Genomic DNA, 19415 nt, shown 5'->3' on the forward strand with positions numbered 1-19415 from the left:
AGCCTCAGAATTCAATGCTTTTCTACTTGCACCTTATTGGATATCAACAATTAATCTGAAATATCCAAGCAGTTTCAGTTAGCTGACTGCAAGTTTAAACCCACTAACTTCTAAGACACTTAAATGTGATTTCCCAATTAAAGACAAATTATATTTTAACTTTCTCACTTGTGTACATCGCAACAAAATACCGAAGAAAACGTTAGGGGACAATAGGTAGGTTCCTGTAGGAGTCTGCAATTTATGGTTGCCTCTGGCTAAAGGATGGTTACATATGCACAGATTAAATCAAATTATTATAATGCTTAGCAAATTCATCAAGCATTATGATGACTACAGCATCCTTACTAAGTCCAATTCAAATAGCAGTGGCTGCCAAAACTGTCCTCATTTTGAGAAATGGCTACTAAAGAGAAGTTTACCAACAGCAAAAGTACGTACGGCGTTAAACGTGGGGCAGACCCTGGTCTGACACAAGTGTATGGTGAAGATGGCGTGGGACCGTGAGCTCTGAACGTTCATCTGAGTGCTGGCAGTGGTTCGGGACAAAGCTCCCAGCTTCAAGCACTGCATCATCTAGAAAACAGGCAACAAGCACATTGCATCCCTTGCTGGTTAAAGGGAAAATGTTCTAGGGCTAAAATTTCTCTCTTTGCTATGCATGCAGTTCCTATATGCATACAAACAAAAAACCAAAAAAGGACAAAGATCCTTAAATAAGCTAACTAAAAGTATTTTTTTTGATTTCTGTAAATCTTTGTATTCCCCTCTTAAGTGTACCCTAGGAGTAACATACTTCTCTTCATTCACCTGTACAAAAAAAAAGTACAATAACATTTGTATTCAGATTTACAGAGTACGTGAATAGCAGTTTATTTCACATCAGCCAAATGCAAAGATTTCCTCTCAAAGAAAAAATAATATACATAAGATTTGGAAGATCAGATTTACATATATGTCAAAATTCTCCCAGCAGAACTATATTATGAAAAAAAGTATGTTCCCAGCTTTAAATGAAAGTGATATGCACTTAGTATCAAATATATCAGATTAAAGGCTAAAAAGAATTAAGAAAATAAAAACTTTAGCTAGATTTTACACTTTAATTGCCCAGGAGACAGATATAAGTTAACATCACCTCTATTTTTAAACAGACATCAAAGCATACAGACATTTTTAGAATCTACTTGGCATGTTACAGTGTAATTTATTTCCAGTTATCACCTCAGATTCTCCATTCACAGTTCGGGTTGTAACGCCCACTGTATAAATTCCTCCTGCTGAATCTTCATGTATTTTAATATTTGATTTTTTATTCTTTGCATCAATATCACGTGTGGTATCAAACAGATCAAGAATTTCTTCATTGTAAAGCTGAGGAGAAGACAAAAACAAAAAACATCATTTTTGGAGGAATTCCTCCAATGGCTAAGAAATCTGTGCATGGCACATACCAAAAGTTGTAAAAATCCAAATCTCTCACTCCTAAAAGATGCGAAACATGTGAAAAGGACATGAAACTTACAAGTACAATAGGTGACAGAGCAGCTGCAAATTAAGGTGACTTCCTATTATGCCACCCAAAGATGCAGTAAATTCTTTCACATTGCCAGATCTGAGATAAAATTCTTTGGTGGGACCAGGGAAGAGGAGGAATTTGGTGCCACCAGAACAAGAGTGGTTTCTGTGGCAGGCACCTGTTGTCTTCAGATTTAACCTTGGGCTTTTCTTTTGTGGATTCAGTTGGCTGCACACTGCTCCAAACACTTCCAACTCCCTCCACTTGTTTTCCCTGCCATTGCACCTTTCCTCATCTCCTCTCTCACACCTTCTTATTTCTATGACTCTCATTTAGATAAATTCTTCCTGAGTAGGAAGGAATTTGACATATAATAATAGTTTTTGTGCAAGATGCTTCTTAAAGACACCAAGCATCAGTCCAAAAATACTATGGCATGTCTTCTTAAGCAGGGCTTTTGTACTCCATAAGAATATCCTCAACTTCATGCAGTGTTTAGATTGAATTGAAGATATCAGGGGGGAAAACATAGACAACCCACCCAGAAAAAACACTATCCCACTGAATTTCATGGCTGAAGTCTCTGCCTGAGTACCCTGGAACATATCAAGTGTCTCTAATTTAGTTATACTAATTCATGTCAGCAAAGCTCAGCCAGAACTAATTCAATTCCTGATTAAATCCCTAGGCAACAGTCAAAGAACCACTACAACAGATCTGTATTCACACAAGGTACTTTCTTTTAGTACTGAAAGTAAGTGGCTTTCTCCTCTCAAAAGCAAAAAGTCATCCCTGAGAAGAAAAAAACCAGCATTTGTGAATGTGATGCTTTTAATCCTTTACATAGTAAAAAAGGAATTATATTTAATTATTAGGCATAGATAGTCTATGTAGGAATCTTCTTACTAATGTTTTACCTTCATAAATTCAAACAAACTGATGCCACAATTTGGAGCAGATCCTGATAACACACCTGCAATTGGATGGGACTGCATATGCCTGTCTTTTGAAAAAGCAGGAAAGCAAAGAGTTAAGGGAGGCAGACTGCAGCCAACTAAAGAAAGGCAAGAAAGTAGCAAACTGAAGTCACTGTTCCCAACAGTTATCCAGCTGTAAGACTTCAAAGTTATTCCAAAAATACAATCTTGCTTCAACTTGCTCAACGACTAAATTATTGTTTATGCAATCCAGCTCTAATGGTAGACAGGATGGGAGGAAGAGGATACTTTTTGACACAAGAATAGTGCATAATATCAAACTAATCTGAAAAAGTTCCTTCTGGGAAAGTCTTGGTAAAAGAAAAAAAATCTACCAACTAAAATGACTTTTTTTTTAAGGGACAAATTATTATATACATAATTTAACCTTTCTCTAAATAGATAAACGAGACAGGTTTCAGTATGTACAGTTCAGCTGAAATACATTGCAATGGCTGCCATTCTTCATACCATTCTCACTGTAACATTTAATCACTGCCCTGTATTTTGGGACTCAATCACATTTGTAATGTTATGTCAAAAAACACAATAAATTCAGAAACCACACTGGTTACTGCTCCTTATGCTACTCATGTTGCAGCTGCCTAAGCAAAGCTGCAGCTCCCTGGTGCACAGAGTGGAGCATTCCCACAGCACATGCTCAAGCCAACTCTCTCTGGGCAAATATTAGCCAGAGCAACAAAAGGTTCTGCATAAGGGTAGCAACGACAAGCCTAGTCTGATACAAAACTAATGCCAGCTTGTTAGTGACTAGAGGACTTGGTTTTATTGCTCCTGAAGTAAACTAACAGCTTTTCTCAGGGTAATACTGAAGTGGGGGTTTCTACCCCCAAGTAGATAAAGTTGTACATACTGAAGTAAGCAAAACAAATTTACACCTGCTCTTCCTAAAATTGATTCTGCCTCTCTGTGCGCCTAAAGTATCAGAATTTTTCAGGTTGGTAGTAAATGTAAATACATTACACCCAAATCAATCAATTTAAAGAGCAGTTCCACAGCCAGGAGGCACAGTATAAACCCTACAAGGCATAAAGCAACAGCTGCTGCAGGTCAGAAAGATCACAGATGTTATGGCCCCTTACCAGTACCTGTGTCTACAAGAAAGTACAAGGGGAGCAGTTTTGCCACAGTACTGATTAGGGTTTTTGTTTTTTGGTTTTTTTTTTTTTCCTCTGGATCTAAGAAAGAAGGGAACCATGACACTGAAGCCCAATCCTAAACCAGTGGGAATTGCAAAAAGAAGTATTTTCATGCTAGGTTTCTTCTTTGGTGAAAGAAAGTCTTCTGAACAGATTTTGAAAGCTAAAGAAATCTACAGCAAAGTGACAAAAGCAGGCAAAGCATGGTCACTGCTTGAAGCCACAAAATACAATTAGAGGGGCTTTTATGATTTCTTGTTTTAAAGTTTATTTAAGAATTACCAACAGGCAAAAGCAACAGGCCCTACAATCAGAAAGGGATAAATGATGACAAACAAATATTTCTACTTCAAAATAATACTATGAAGGGAAGTAGTAAAATAATTGGAGTAAGATAAAAAAAGACTTTTCCATGAATTGAAGAGCAGAAGCAAATCCTATCAATTTTCCTTTTGAAATCTTGTATATTAATTCAAAACATCCTGGGAGAAAAGAAAATTTAAAAGAAGCAACAAGAAAAAATATTTAATTTGTTTTCTTAAAAAAAAAAAAAAACAAAACTAAAACAAAAGTACCAAAAAATCCACATAAAGTTACACCCACAAATGTGGATCATATTTACCTCTAAGAACTGTGCATTCACTTTAAAATCTGGAGGTGGAAGTCCTTGCTTAATAGCACCTTGCTTTTTTTCTTCAATACATCTGAAAAGGTGCTTAACAGCACGTGATATAATGCCTTGCTCCTCTTCTGTTATGTTCACATCAAATCCAGTGCCCATGGTGTAGGTTTTGCCAGCACCTGTCTATTTTGAAAAAGGAGTAGAAGGAGTAGTCACTAGAACATGTTAATAGTACCAAATCATCACAGAAATACAGTTTGTGCACACTAATGTTCACATCAACCTGCCATCTTTACAGTATTAACACACACAACAGGTTACTTTGAAATATGGATAAATAGCAGAATTTGGACAAACTCAACTGTTTATCCAGAGACCACATACAAGAAGGCAGAGAGCAGTTCAATCTTTCATAACCCTTCCCCTAGAAACTCTCCCTAACCAGTTCACATTAGCCTTGAGCTGTCTTCTCTATCTAGGTCAAAAGATGAGTTAATGTTTCCAACCAAGGCTGTTAATTGAAACATGTATTTTGAAGGTAAAAGCAGCATTTGCAATTCTTTACTGAGGTAGATCAAATGACTCCCTTAATTAAGATGTCTGAATATCTCAGGTATTATATTCCCATTGTTCTCACTTTATTCTAAAGAATACAAGCTCTGTCTTCACTAGGAAGATAATTTAATTAAATGTGAAGTCCAATAGAAGTCAAGGTAGTGTAGTGTTTTCACTTAATTAGTGGGTCAAGTCTAAGACAAAGATAGGATCACACAGCTGAACATAATCTGCTAAACTGGATCTGCAAACTGCTTTGTTTGACTAGGAATAGACTTCACCTGGCTAACCTGAGATACAACACCTAACAGGTGAAATTCAGCATCCCAGACCACATTTTATGCAGTCAACTTGTAAAGGAATATTTGGAAGACAGTAACACACTGTCTGCATTGTGCTCAGCTTTGAGTATGCCCAGTGTACTAAGAGGGTGTGTTCTTGATGAAAAGTTCTCTGACTTTGGAATCTGATCTCTACAATTTGCCCACAAGCAAACAATGTGGCCTGAAGTTCTCCAGGATCTATTTTTAAAAAGCTCCTATTCCCAAAAGTCTCTAAAAATGCAGTGGGTTGAAAAGTTGCTCAGAGAAGAATCTCAGTACAACCTATCTCTATAGTGCAAGTGAGTAGGTCAATAATTTGTATTGCTGCATTGATGTGAATTCAGGAATTATATGGACTGATACTATTTTCAGTATTACAATTAAATTCAGATCTGTGACCTATATATATTCTCTGTTTCAACTCCCAGTCTAAGCAGAATTTATATAAACTCAACACTCTCCTAGTGGGTAACTCATTGAAAATAAACCCAAGATGCTAAAACCAGATTAATGCATTCAGAAATCTAAGAGAAAAATCAGTTTCAAAAAACTCTTTATTTCAAAATAAATGGTATAAAATAAAATTGTGAAGCTTACCTGGCCATAAGCAAAGACAGTGGCATTATAGCCTTCAAAGCAACCTTCAATCAGCTTTTCTATGCACTGTACATAGATCTCTTCTTGCTGTGAGTCAATGTTAAAGACATAATCAAAAGTGAAGGCCTTATCTTTTCCCAAGAACACTTGAGGTTCACCAGGTGTGACAGATGTACAGATATGGCATCCTTCAATCTTCTCTTTGGCTAACTGTGGTCTAATTCTGTTTTGGAAGAGATAAAAAGAACTATCAGAAATTCTCATCATCAAAAATAGAGAAGTACACAATATAAATAAGGGATCTGAGAATTCCTTAATGACTGAGAAGGGTGAATTTTTCTTCAGATACCAGAAGCATTTTGGTTGTCTGAGCCACAGTACTGACTGTATCAGAACCCCAGACATGAAACTGCTCATGCAAATGACACCATCTTTTCTGAAGGTTCACCTACTTCAAGCTGATGACCTGCCTAGAACTCCAAATGTTTCTGTATGTTTATTATGCATTACTGAAGAGTCACTTTTCTATGTTGGTTCAGACTTGGAAATCAAGCTTTCCAGTTTTATCAAACTTCTGCATGCTTTCATTGTAAAAACAGTCATTTTGCTTTTTTTGCAAGAAAGTTAAATGTGGAAAAAAAATACAGGGTAGTTTAAATAGCAGTTTGTGAGCAAGGACCCACCAACACCTAGCTCAGCTGGTTAGAGCCTGGTGCTAGTGATGCCAAGACTGTGGGTTCAGTTCCTGTATGGGCTTTCCACTCAAGAGTTGGACTTGAAGATCCTTATGGGTCCCTATTAAATCAGAATATTCTGTGGTATCATCTTAAATGAAAGCCTCCTTGCTGCAAGAGCAATTGCAGCAAGGAAAAGGCTAGATTGCTTCTTTCCTTTTGTCAGAAAAGGAACCTGTACAGCCAGAACACTTCTGTGAAATGCTTGGTTTCAGTGAAGTATACCTTCAGACAACAGGAAAAGGACAATATTTAACAAGTTCTAAAGGTAAGAGTGTCTCATTCCTCATTATTCCCCTCTAAGGCAAATTTCAGCTTTTATTTCAGTTTTTTCAGTTTCTTATTTTACAAAATAACTTGTAGAATATAGCTTGAACTTCTTATATTCTATCATTTTATTGTTTCCTCCTGCATTCTTAACACTCTTGCAGCCTCATCAAGATTGAATTCATGTATTGGCCTCACAACTAATAATGACTGCAGAAGCTTGTGATTCCATGGGTTTAATGATTAACTATGAAGAAGAAAATCTCTGGCTCACTTAACACACTGTTCTTAGCTGTAAGTAACTAATAATTTGCTTACAAAGCTACCTTTTTAAAAAGATATTTCCAAGTTCCCAAAGCAGCACAAAAAAAAAAACCAACCCAAACTGAACCCAAGCACACAGAGCCCACACCAAAACATGTGCAGTGTACAGCTTAAAAGATGTGACAAAGAAGGATAATAGGAATGATGAAAAGATGCAGTACAGCTACATACAAACAGAAACATGGAATATTTTATACAGATCCTCCAATTATATAAAGTTTTGGTGTGGCTACTTTCAGTTACACAGTCTCAGATCTGCAGGCACAGAGTACACTAAAAGGCATGTATTCATCTCATATTCCATGTTTTAAGGGACATTAGTGCTCTGTTTAGAGTAGCTGTGCTGCCTTGAAGCAAATTCCCCAACATTTTCAGGTATCACATGTTGGTTTGGATCGCAGAGCAGTTTCGGTGTGCACAATTTACACCCCCTTCAGAGGAAACAAAGCCAAAATGCTCGACTCCAAACACACAAAACTTGTTCCAAATTCTAATGGGAGCATAAGGGCCCAAAGCTACCTGCTGATCTACTGGGACTGTGCCAACACCTGCTGATACAGAGAGCATGCCTCCAACAAATGAGTGGACTGCTGCAGACTAATTAGGTACATGTTAGATGAAGTTAGAAATACCCTGCTTGAAAAAGAGATACAAAAAAAAAATCTCACAAAGCATCATGTATCTACTCTTTATTGCAGATTCTGAATTTTTCATTGAGGGATGTGCACTGCTCTCAAGAGTATTTTTCACTTTTTTCATTTTGAGGGTTTCATTATATCCCAGATGTGACACTGGAGATTAACCTTAATTGATCTATAAGGTTTGTGCACATTAATTCCAGTATAGAAACTTCATTAATGATCAGGAGGTACCACCCTTGTCAGCTTACCCTCTCGTGTAAAGTGAAAATTAAGTAAACCTTTAAAAAACATTATTAAAGAAAAGATTATATGATGTGCAAAACAGGCATAAATATTCTACAACTAGAATTTGCATTTAAGGACTCAAAGTATATAATATAGGTCAAATTTTCTCTCTAACAACAACATAAGGAGGTTTGGTTTTTTTCTTTAAATGAAATAAGAATGCTAAAAGTAATACAGAATTTACATAGCTCCTTCAATAACAACCAACTTGATCCACTTATACCTGTGTTGACTGAACACAGAATCTGATAAATATGTACAGAAGCTTGTAATACATTTACTTCCTTCTAAATTAAGGAAATTTTGGTAATAAAATAGCTTTTATTTCTAAGTAGAGTAAGTCTTCAAAGAAAAATTAATTATATGCCTTTTCTAAAAGCATTCTACACAACTGGAAGGTCAAGCAAATAAAACACTGCATCTTGCTGTCTAAAACAATAGTTTGAAAATGCCTACTCAGTAGGTGATCCTGCTGCCTCCTTCTGCTGCCGTGAAGTCAGTCAGAGGGCAAGCTCCTTTTTCAGACTAAGCACTCTTATTCTCCCACTAATCCAGGGCACCAGCACAGAGGCCATTAATGGCCCTTACAAGAATGAACTCTGAGGGCTCGTAAAGGTCCAGAGGCATCTCTCATTGCCTTCCAGAGCAAAAAAGCCTGGGAAGATCTCTTCTAGAAATCTAGATGGGAAACACATTTTCAACATCAAGCAAGCTTTAGTGCATCCCAAAAACACAACTTCTCCCCAGTTCCAAAAAGGCTTTTAGCGACAACTTGCAGAATGAAGTCAACTAGTGTTTTTAAGAAGTTTTTTCTTCATATGTTTTTATTCTACGCTTGAAAGAAAATTAATTTTCTACACTGACAAACTGATGCAATTATGACAGTGCCGAATAAATTTCTCCTTTCTACTACTAAGTAAAGGCTGACTGACCATGAAAAGGAGCAGCATGCCTAAAATATCAATGATTTGCATGATAGTTATTCCAGTGATGACAGGACTGCAAGGAGAGCAGTTTCGATGTCGCCCAGCAGAGACTTCCCATGAGAATCCTCCTGGCCAGGGCCAGTCCTGCCGGCAGCCAGGCAGCTCCTCCCAGAGCTGTGCTGCTCCACAGCAAGCTGCACACGCCAGCCCAGCACAGGCAGCCCACAGCTCAGCTGAGGGGCACCTGTGGCACTGCTGGCAGCTTCTCACCAGCTCAGCCACTTCCCCTGCTTGTAACACAACACTCAGAGATCCAGCAGTGATGATGGTGTCCTTCCTCCCTAACTTACACTAAATCTGAAGGCAGTGCTGGGAGAAAAGCAGCATTTCACCAGCACTTAGGGAACACAAAGGAAAAACAAAGCAAGACTCGCCACAGCAGGGAAGCTTCACACCAAAGACAGACTCCCTTCTCATTCTGAGACTGGTCCCACTCTGCTATGGAGCTGAGAGGTAACAGAGACAGATCACGAGTGCATCAGGTTTGAATGACATCTTCTCCCAAGAGAAATGTGCAGACAAGAGACCTTCATTACCCAACCTGAGGTCTCCTCTAGGGATACTTCATGCTCTGAAATCTATACAGCTCTCTTGCTAAATTCATGTCCTAGGTTACAATATAAAGATGTATTCTATGCCCATCCTCAAGAGCTGCTGAAACCAGGAGGGGCATTGTTTTTTTCCTTATCTCCTGTTAATGGGCCCATCAATGCCTTTTCCCCATGAGTCAGAGATAACCCCCTCTGGGAGCCATTTCTGTTTAATGGACCATCAAGGATCCACCACATGACTCAGAATGGTAACAGCCCACTGTGAGATGCTCCGCCCAGGGGGGAGGAGCTAAGCATCCCCACCTGGATATAATCTGGGGTTTTGGGACACAAGAAGCAGTCTTTCCATTGGATTCCCAGAGGAATGGCTGCCCTTACCCACTGGTTTCCAGATGACAAGTGCTACCAGATCGTGTCCACAGGATCACCACTTCAACAAGACCATTTCATCCAGACTGCTACCACCACCCTAACTAGCAGAGTATCAGGCTGTATTCTGACTCTGCCAGTGTTTTTTCTGTTCTATTATTGCATGTATTTGGTTTGGGGTTTTTTCCCTTTTCTTAATAAATTGTCTGACTTGGAGTCTCTCAGTGGTTTTGCTTTCAAACCAGAACAGTTTGCCATGAAATTAATGTGATGTCCTCAATGAGTAAGCAAGACATTCCTCCCCTTTACCCTGATTTCTGGCCACTTACAAACAATGTGAGTGCGTCACCCAAACCTCAAGGCTCCCAGTCTATTTGCACTGAATGTGTGGTCCAGCAAACAGAAGTCCTCATACAAGTCAGATTCAGTTCCAGCACTGCCTATAGGAACATCTCCTCCTTCTCCATCCTACACATGAATTGGGGAAGTGATTTTTTTCCTTTCTGCTTACAGTCAAACATTTTCCACTCTCACGTCTTGATGTGGTCACTTCTGTCAGCAAAGCGGGCAGCGCCCACACTTTAAAAATGTGAAAGAGTTCATTCTGGTCACCTCTCCTTGCCCAGCCTGTGGTCTGGCAGTCTGCCACTGAGATTTTTCTCCAGGACCAATTTGACTTCACCCATTTTGTCTTCTACATGGTCCTACCCCACCTGTTTTTCAGGCTACTCTCTTAATTGCAGACAATCGGGCGTTTTCTACCTATTTCCAATCACATCTCCTTAGATGTGGCAACTTCCCAAACAACATTTTGCTTTCCATCCTTCCCTCTGCTCCTCTCCAAAGCATGAACACACCCAATTCTTGTTTACGTGTACTTTGCAGCACCTCCAGGCCACACACATGAAACTTAATCCCCTAAATCTCTCCTGCCTCAGCACACTGGGACAAGTTGTCAAATTAGGGAGTGCTAAAGCAGCCAGCGGTTGCACAGTAATGCACTGTATTGTACTGGAGCTAATCCCTCAGCAGAGCAGGGGCACAATGCCTCTGCTGAAAGTATTGTCAGCTGGAACAGGCTCAGATAATACAGTTCAGGGACTACAGCCATCATCAGCCCAATACCCTGTGCTATGCAAGACATCAGACTTTACAGAATTGATTCCTGTTTAAATTAGATAATATCAGAATATCTCTTTGAAAAGCATCCTAAATTTACTTCTAGGGATGAAAAATTGTCCCAGTGATCTAAATAGAAATACATATTATTTACATAAATAACTACATGCATATATAAGAATGTATATATATACATACACACACATCCCTTTTCACTACTAAACACTTCTACCTCTGTGCCTGTTTACTTAAAAACCTCTCCATTATTTAATTTTACCCAAGCAATCTCTAACCATCTATGATCACATCATCCCTTAATCTTATTTCATATACTAAACAGGACCAGAGATTTTTTCAATTTGCATTTCCATGAGCAGAACTGTAAGCTCTAATAAAGGGTTTTAATCAAAGTGTTTACCATATGCCTTCTCAGCACCTCTAACAGCAGTAAGCACACAAGAACTTCTATGACTGAAAAGGGCAAAGAATCAAATTATTCTTGTTTTCCAGAGAGCAAAGCAGAAAAGAATAATCATAGGTTAATCTTTCAGACTGCATTGACTATCCAGAAGCTGTGTGCTGGAGAGAAAAGATTATTCTGAAGCCCCATGTAAAGCTCTTTTCCATTAAAAAGGCTTTGTGGGGCAAGGGCTGTTTTCACCTTGCTCAGAAAAGCATAAATTCAAACCACATCCTAGGCTGAGCAGGAAACAAGTTAACCTGTAAACCCAAGGCTCTCCAATACTTGTCTAAGCCTATTAAATTTTACACAATTAAGTTTCACATGTGGGTATATGAAACATTAAATCTAGAAACATTAAAGCTAATGAAATACTTAGTGAAGCATAGCAGGCAATATGAACTGGGAAACAGACAAAAACTGCCCAAAACCAGAAGAAAACAGCTTCCAATTCTTACTTCAGAATTCCCTCACCTTACTACTCCCTTAAATTTACACTCATCAAATCACTCCCATTAAATTCCCTTCAGAGCAAGCAGGGAGTAAAGAAAGCGAAGCAGGTTCCATCTCAAAGACACCTGATACTTAGGCTTGCATAAACTTTTCAGTATTTTTGCTTGCACACACTGGAATCTTGCTCTGTGATTAGCATCACTTTCAAATGAGACCACAGCTATAATGTTTGAATGCACTCATCTCAACTGCACCTCTCAATGAGCTTTAAGGAGACAAAAATATCTAGCATATGAGAAACTCCAGGTTTATCTCCTGTTAACACAGCAAAAAGGGTGCAGGAACAAATCTTTAGCCTTGTACCAGCAACTGTCACCTACAGAGAGTTTCTGAATAGTGACATCAGTAATGGTCTAACTCCACATTAATGGTATCAATCACTAGTATTACATACACTGCTATCAAGATGGAAAAATGGACGTGCAATTACAGATTACAGTGACCACACGAGACACAGCTCAGCAGCTGACCCACCCAGCACATGGCCAGGTCCTTCCCCCTGCCATGGGTCAGCTCCCTCCCCAGGAAGCTGCTTCCCTTGAGCCAGGGGCCCAGGCACAGGGCAGGCAGCAGCCAGGGCAAGCAGCACTGCCTAACATCGCTCCTCCCTAACGCTGGGCACTGCTCCTCTAAAGCTGCCAGGGCCCAGGCTGAGCCCAGGGCTGCCAGCAGGTGTGTGCCCAGAGCCCAGGTGCTCTCAGCCTACACTTACACCTCCTGGCAAGCACAAGGGAGGCAGATGTTCTGCACATGCACTAACACTTACCTACTTGATGTGCCTGAAAACTTCCTGGTGTCTAAAGGCATTTCGATACAATGGCAACTGTACAACTGACAATACCAGAAACAAAACCTCCTGAAACAGCTTAGGATACTTTAAAAAAATGCAGTAAGGACAGTGATGAAAGCTTAAACAGGATCTATATGGTCCAGATTTTACTCCAAAGTCCTATTAAGATACTGATAAAAAAGGTATTAGTATCCCTTCAATGTGTGTAGCAATTGAATATGACCATTAAGCCTTAAGTTAAAAACACCCAGCCACTAAATTACCCAACGGGCTCTGAGACATAACATTTTCAAGAGCTAATGTAATACAAGCAAAAAAAATTCTATTGAAAACATCTGCAGAAAATATTTTGTTCCAGTGCCACAAACTGTCACTTCCAGTTTGCATTTAATGAGAAAGCAACACATGGAAAACCAGAACAAAATTAAATTGAGGAAATATACCACTGCCATAATTAGATTTGTCCAGTTCTCCCATACGCCTAAACTCTACCTCTTTAATAATTTTGTTTTATTTTTACACACAAATTTAATTTCATGAAACAATTACCCTTTTCAGTAGCCTGGGTGTGGTCAGCTCCCATAGCCACTAGCTGTTCATGCTGGAGATGACATTGGCAGTGCCAGGCTGAGGCAGTTCCACAGGCTGCTGCTTGCCTTGGTTCCTCAAGAGCCACACAGCAGCTGTATCTCCAGGCAGCCACCATGGCCAGGACACAGCTTAGCACTGAGATTTCAGATTAACTCTTGTGCAATTCTGTAACAGCCTAGCAGCCTGTGCCACACAGATGGCATCCCCAGACTGGCAGGCACAGCCCTGCACTTTTGCTAGGAAAAGAAAATGCAAAGGGGAAAAACCCAGGCTTGTTCTCACATAATTCCTACTGCTCTGCATGTGTCCTTCCTCACACCACCCCCACAGGAGGGCTAGTAGATCCTCCAGAAGATCTCCAGCTTCTTTCTTGATAACATGAATGCAAGCATTCAAACAAACCTTGTTTGTGTGGTTTTATTGTGAACTAATTTACTCTCTAGTGAGCAAAGAAATCCACAATGTTTGAGAAAAATTTGGCTTTTAAGAGAGAGAGAAGGGACAACTGTATTGCAGGGTTTGCACTGGCTTGGGTTATTTCTAGTCCAAGACAAGGTCATCTCTGATGGAAAAGCTGCACTACCATAAGCTTCCACATGCCTGCCATGCACAGGACTGGCACACCTCCAGATCCAAGTGCAGTTTGAGTAAAGCCAAACAGAAGTGCCTTTTCCAAAGGCAAACAGTTTTTTAAAATTGTTCTGTTGTGCTACTTGCCTTGGTTTTCTTAACATCTATTGTTATATGTGTCACCTGTCTCAAAAAGGTAGAAGAAAAATAACACAATATCTTAGATAAAATGAGAGCTAAGCAAATGCAGCAATGTATACCTTATGAGCTAAGACTTGAAGTATGTGTGGTTTATGAGCAAGAAATGAAAGAAGGAGTTAGACCTTCCTAAAAGTGAGATTCTAAATTAATTTCATACCATACAGGAATGCAGGCACACCTGTACCATGCAATGAAGTGACAGAACAGAGACCTGGGTCACAGCAATCAGGAGTCAAACATGCTTTGGTGCTGAAAGGGTCAAATGCACTCTGGTGCTGAAAGGGACCACAATCACCTGATCTCCAAGTAGCTGATTAGCCCCAAGCAACTGCCTTTCCCCATCAGGGAGCATGAACAAGTCATTCCTCAGGGTAAGAAGCAAAAATAAGTATTTCTGCTGCACAAGGAAACACAGCACTCAGCTGCACTACAGTGTGACTGGCATTAGCTCAAGCTCTGGCCACCATGCTGTATGGAACATACACTGAAATAAACAGGTCGCTCACTAGCCATCTAGCCACCTCTCCTCTAAGGATTAACTCTGAAACTATCATCCCTGACAATCTTTATCACCTTTAAGTAAGAGGGAAAAAAAGGAATTTCAGAAGGTGCTAGGTCATTTCAGCTTTTATTTGAGAGGTAGCTTTCAGTCTTAGAAAGCCCTGTGTACACTTTCAGCTTTTTGTCTGCTTACACTGCACTTGGGAACATCACCCACAGTTGGCAGAACAGCAGAGATATCCCAAACACTTGGTTCAGACATGAACAACAGGTTTCCCCAGGTGGTCTGGGAACCTAACATTTCCAAAAGGCCAATCAGGATTCAAAGAAATGTCTTCTGAACCAACAAAAGAAATACACAATCAAGGGAAATTGTAACTAAAACATTTACTCAGGGAAGCAGAACCATCTGTGGCTATGGATTTGGATGGCTGCTCCTTATCACTAAAGCTGTAGTTTACCAGAGGGTTCAACCAGACTGCAGTTTGATGGCTGTGCTCCACATATATTTATATACCAAGTGCAATATCCACAAAGCAAATTAAGGACAGTACTGCCTTTAATTGCACATTAAATCTGTCCCTCTTACAATGACCACACTTGATTCTTGTAAATTAAAGGTTTATATTAAAAAATACATTTCAGCTTTTATGACTATAAATCTCATGCATAGAAGTATGAAACACCATCTTCATTTCACTGGTGATGTTTCACATCAATCACTAGCACTTACAAAAATGAAGACTCATATAGATTACTATTATGAAAAATTTATGGCAATAGTACCTGATGATTACAACATTTGAAGAACATAGAAGTCACAAATTCAAGAGAAATGGGAAAATAAATGTCTTTTGGTGTGTGCCCAGATCAGTGTCTACAACTACTGCCCTGATGGATACAGGAGGCCAATTAAGCCAGCAAGCTTATCCTTCTGAGGGTAAGGATTCACAAAGAAAGCAACTCTACATACCAAAGAAAGAGATGACACCCTGTATTTCTTTTGCAAATTATGGAGGTTTTTTCCCTCCAAAATATAGCTTTAGCATGAAACTCAGCAGCCTCATCATTCCTGCTCTGGGGCTCCCAGCTGTGAGGAGGGGCTGAGTCACTGCCTGGGTAAAGCTCACCAGAGCCTGGTACTAATTATGTAACAAGGGCAGCAGCAGGAAAAGGAATACACTTCCCGTAGCAACTTTCTGCAGCATGACTGAATGCCTAACAGAGCTTACACGTGCTAAACAAATACCACTCTAAGTAAATTCAGATGAAAAAAATTTAAAAAAACAAAAGTTTAAGGAAGCCTTTTTGAAGAGTGCATAGCCCAGCAGCCTAGTATCCCTGAGCCAGGATAACAAGTGCTGCCAGGATCTCAGAGACACTTTGCTTCCAGAAATGTCAGTGTCAGAATTCAGCTGACAAAGTAATGTACTGTCAAAAGTAACACAGTGAATTTAGGGTACCCAACCACCCAAACCACTGTAGTCACTGCTGCCTTACCAAGCTACACAATAACATTTATTTAGGTCCAACAGGAAAAAGGGGAAGAATTAAAAACAAAACAAACAAAAACCTAAACAAAGCCAAAAAAATCCAACAACAAACATCCATAACACCATCAAACAACACTAAACCACAAAAACCACTAAACCACTGTCTTGAGTACATCCAAACCTAAATTCAGTCGCATTTACAGCTCAGAGATTTGAGATAATTTGGATACCTCTTGTATGCCAGCAACCAATCAGCCCAACATATACAAATACACTAAACCTGTAAAAAGAACATCGGTCAACAAAAATGTGGTTGGTGTCAACTCTTTTTAGAAAGCACACTCGTAACTAAAGCTTAACTACCAGAGTCAAACTTTACTAAAAGCACAGTTTTGTGAGACAGCTGGTTTTAAAAACATTGCCAGCGGCATCGTGACATCAGCAAATGACCCAAAAATATCCACATAAAGGCACAGAAATGACAGTGGATTTCTGGTTCAAAAGTCGAAAATTCCATCTTGTAGAGCAGTAACATTATTTTTGCACATCCTCACATACAAAAAGGTTTCTCTGCAAAGTCAAATAAATAACTTAAAAATACAATTATTTAATGCAATTAAGTTAAATATTTTAAGAATAAGAACATGCATTCAGGAACTTCCACACATTACAACTTATTCTTGATTTCTTAAAAGCATTGATAAGTGCCACAAATATATTCAGAAATAAGCAAGAAAAAAAAAAAGTGTTTATTCACAATAGAAAAATAATTTTTTTGAATAGAGCAAAGAACTGATGTAATGCAAGGCTATCCAAATGACCAAAAAATTGTCTTCACTAGGCTTCATTCAATTTTGTGCTCTTCAGTTAAATGTATGTTTGTTCTAGAAGTTCACTACTTCTTCCAAACAGCCTAGTTTTTAAAAATAGGTACTCTGTTATTTTTAAACCAAGTTATAAGGGTTGCCTTGTCTGCAGCAAAGAACTCGTAATTGCCTCCCTTAGCCAGATTTCCCTTTCCCTTTTAAAAACCCACACATATTCACTCATGCTCCCAGCTCTTACAGCTATAGCACACAAATCACTACATGTTTATGGCAAGGTTACTGCAGCTCTGAAAATTGTTCTCATTTCTTTCCCCTCCATACAGAAACACTGCCTTCCCAGTTGTATATTCTCAAGTTTAGGGCAGTTTGTTGCTTTACACCTCTGAGCCACAAGTCCAGTAATTACATTTCACCAACTCAAAATAAACATAGAGTTACCAATATACCCATAGGTAAAGCTACAACCCACTTCATAAGTAATTACAGTTAAATAATAAAACAAAAGAACAGGAGGGTCAGGTCAGTTTAAAAAAAAAATTACCAGTTGTCATTAATCATTACTGAAATTACTGCTTAGCTAACACTACTAAAATAACCAGAGACTTCACAATGAGACAAGACAGCTAAAAACAGTATTTCAATCTGTGCTGAATAGTGCCTTCACTCTGTTAACTTTCAAAGCAACATTCCTGGAACAAAAACCACTGTATGAGTTTTCTGCCACGCCTTCAAAAAAAAAAAAAAAAAAAAATCAACACAAAACCCCACGTTGTATCCATAACACCCGATACACCAAGTCCCAAAGCAAACTGCAGAAAATTTCTTCATATTTGTTGTTGACTGTTTCTAATGAACAGAAGTTGCTCTGTTACAAAACAGAAGGTAGACTGTTCAAGCACTGACTGAAAGCTCTGAGCTGGTAAATCCTAACTCTGGAGTAAGGAAAAATAACTCCCTGGCTTTATTTAGTACTGCCTGTTTTCAAACTTGCAAAACAGAAAGAAACAATGTTATCCACCTTCCCCAGTCACGCTGCTTCAGCTACTTGTTGTTTTATGTCTGAATGTCAATCCTCAAATTTAATTATTTTCTTCTTGTCTATTCATTCTATTTGCAAGGCTGCAAAATCATTCACATCAGCAGCAACAGCATCAAACAGAGATCCTTTTCCATCCTTCTCTTCCTATGCAATGACACTGCATTAAACATCATTCGAAATCTGACTACCTTGCTGCTCTTTCTTGGCTTGAAACATTTAGTTAAAACCAGGACAATACAGGAAACTACACTAAAATTTCAGTAGGTAGCATTTTCCCCACACTGAGCCATGCTTCAAACAGATTGATTACTACAATTCTGGATGCTCTTTTTCTGAGAGTGTTTCAGGCATAAATAAACTGAAGCATTATGAAGCATTTAATAAATATAAGCTGTCAATCCCCAAAGTCTCCCCCACCCTTCCTCAATCCCACCAAAGCTGAGAAGTCTGCAAGTCTCTTGGTACTCATTCTTAACAACACTCTCCAAGAAGTTTCAACCAGTGCAAAACTTGGGTTATCTACAGGCCATAATCCTTTGTTCAGCTAAATGCAGGCTGATTTTCAGATGTGGTGGAAAGGGGGAAAAAAATTAGCAAGAAAGTATTTAACACTTATATGGAATACCAGTAGAAGGCTGAAATAATTGGAGCTTAAGTAACACAAGAAGTCAAAAGAATGGGATTTATCACAGTTGACTAGTGAAATAAGTTTGGAGTTGGTACTGCTCTACCAGGGCCTAATTCAACATCCCCTGTGTGGAACATGTGGACATATACTGAAATAAACAGGTCACTGAATCCAGAAATCCACTGGAATCTGGAACCTCACAGGAAAGCCAGTTTCACATAAAAATCCACATCCCAAAGCTAGAAGAAAGAGAGGTCTCCTCTGCAATAACACTTGTGCTTAGGGCTGAGCTGCTGCCATTTCACATGCTCAGCCTTTCATTGAGTTCAGAAGGGCTTATATGACACTATATAAATAGTGACTACAATATCCAATATATCACTGGAGATTTTAACCTAAGAGAAAGTGAGAATGCTTTGCTACCTCATCAGAAAAGCATGGGCTGGTTTCATATTCTTCACTTTTGATAACACAGAATATAGAAAAGCTTGTGTGATTTTGTAACTGTTTAGCTTCCACACCAGGGCAGGTAGGAGCTCCTTGTTGCCTAGGCTAAACAAATTCAGTGTGGAAATACAGTCATTCTCCTGGTTTAATTGCTACTGGCATGCAGACCTTGCTGCAATAGCAAGCTTACAGTTTGGAATTACCACTAGTATTAATACTGGAACATTTCACCAAAATAATAGCTCCAGGACAGAGCACATCCATGAAACAAGTGCATCCCAGTCATGCACCACAGTGTAAACTGCACGAGACTCAAGGCATACACT

At 39.1% G+C, this 19415-nt stretch overlaps 1 protein-coding gene across 7 annotated transcripts in view; it reads right to left on the reverse strand.

Annotated features, from left to right (window-relative positions):
• The window catches only part of KIF21A (kinesin family member 21A), an 87493-nt gene that overhangs the window by 51425 nt on the left and 16653 nt on the right, over positions 1-19415 (reverse strand). For all 7 annotated transcript variants that reach the window (XM_063155468.1, XM_063155467.1, XM_063155466.1 and 4 more), the window contains exons 2-5: positions 5754-5976; positions 4279-4461; positions 1225-1374; positions 442-576 (exon numbers count right to left, since the gene is read on the reverse strand). In XM_063155468.1, the coding sequence (XP_063011538.1) occupies positions 442-576; positions 1225-1374; positions 4279-4461; positions 5754-5976 (691 nt within the window). The remainder of the gene's footprint in view (positions 1-441; positions 577-1224; positions 1375-4278; positions 4462-5753; positions 5977-19415) is intronic.

Source organism: Melospiza melodia, chromosome 4, assembly GCF_035770615.1.
Source record: "Melospiza melodia melodia isolate bMelMel2 chromosome 4, bMelMel2.pri, whole genome shotgun sequence".
NCBI lineage: Eukaryota > Metazoa > Chordata > Aves > Passeriformes > Passerellidae > Melospiza > Melospiza melodia.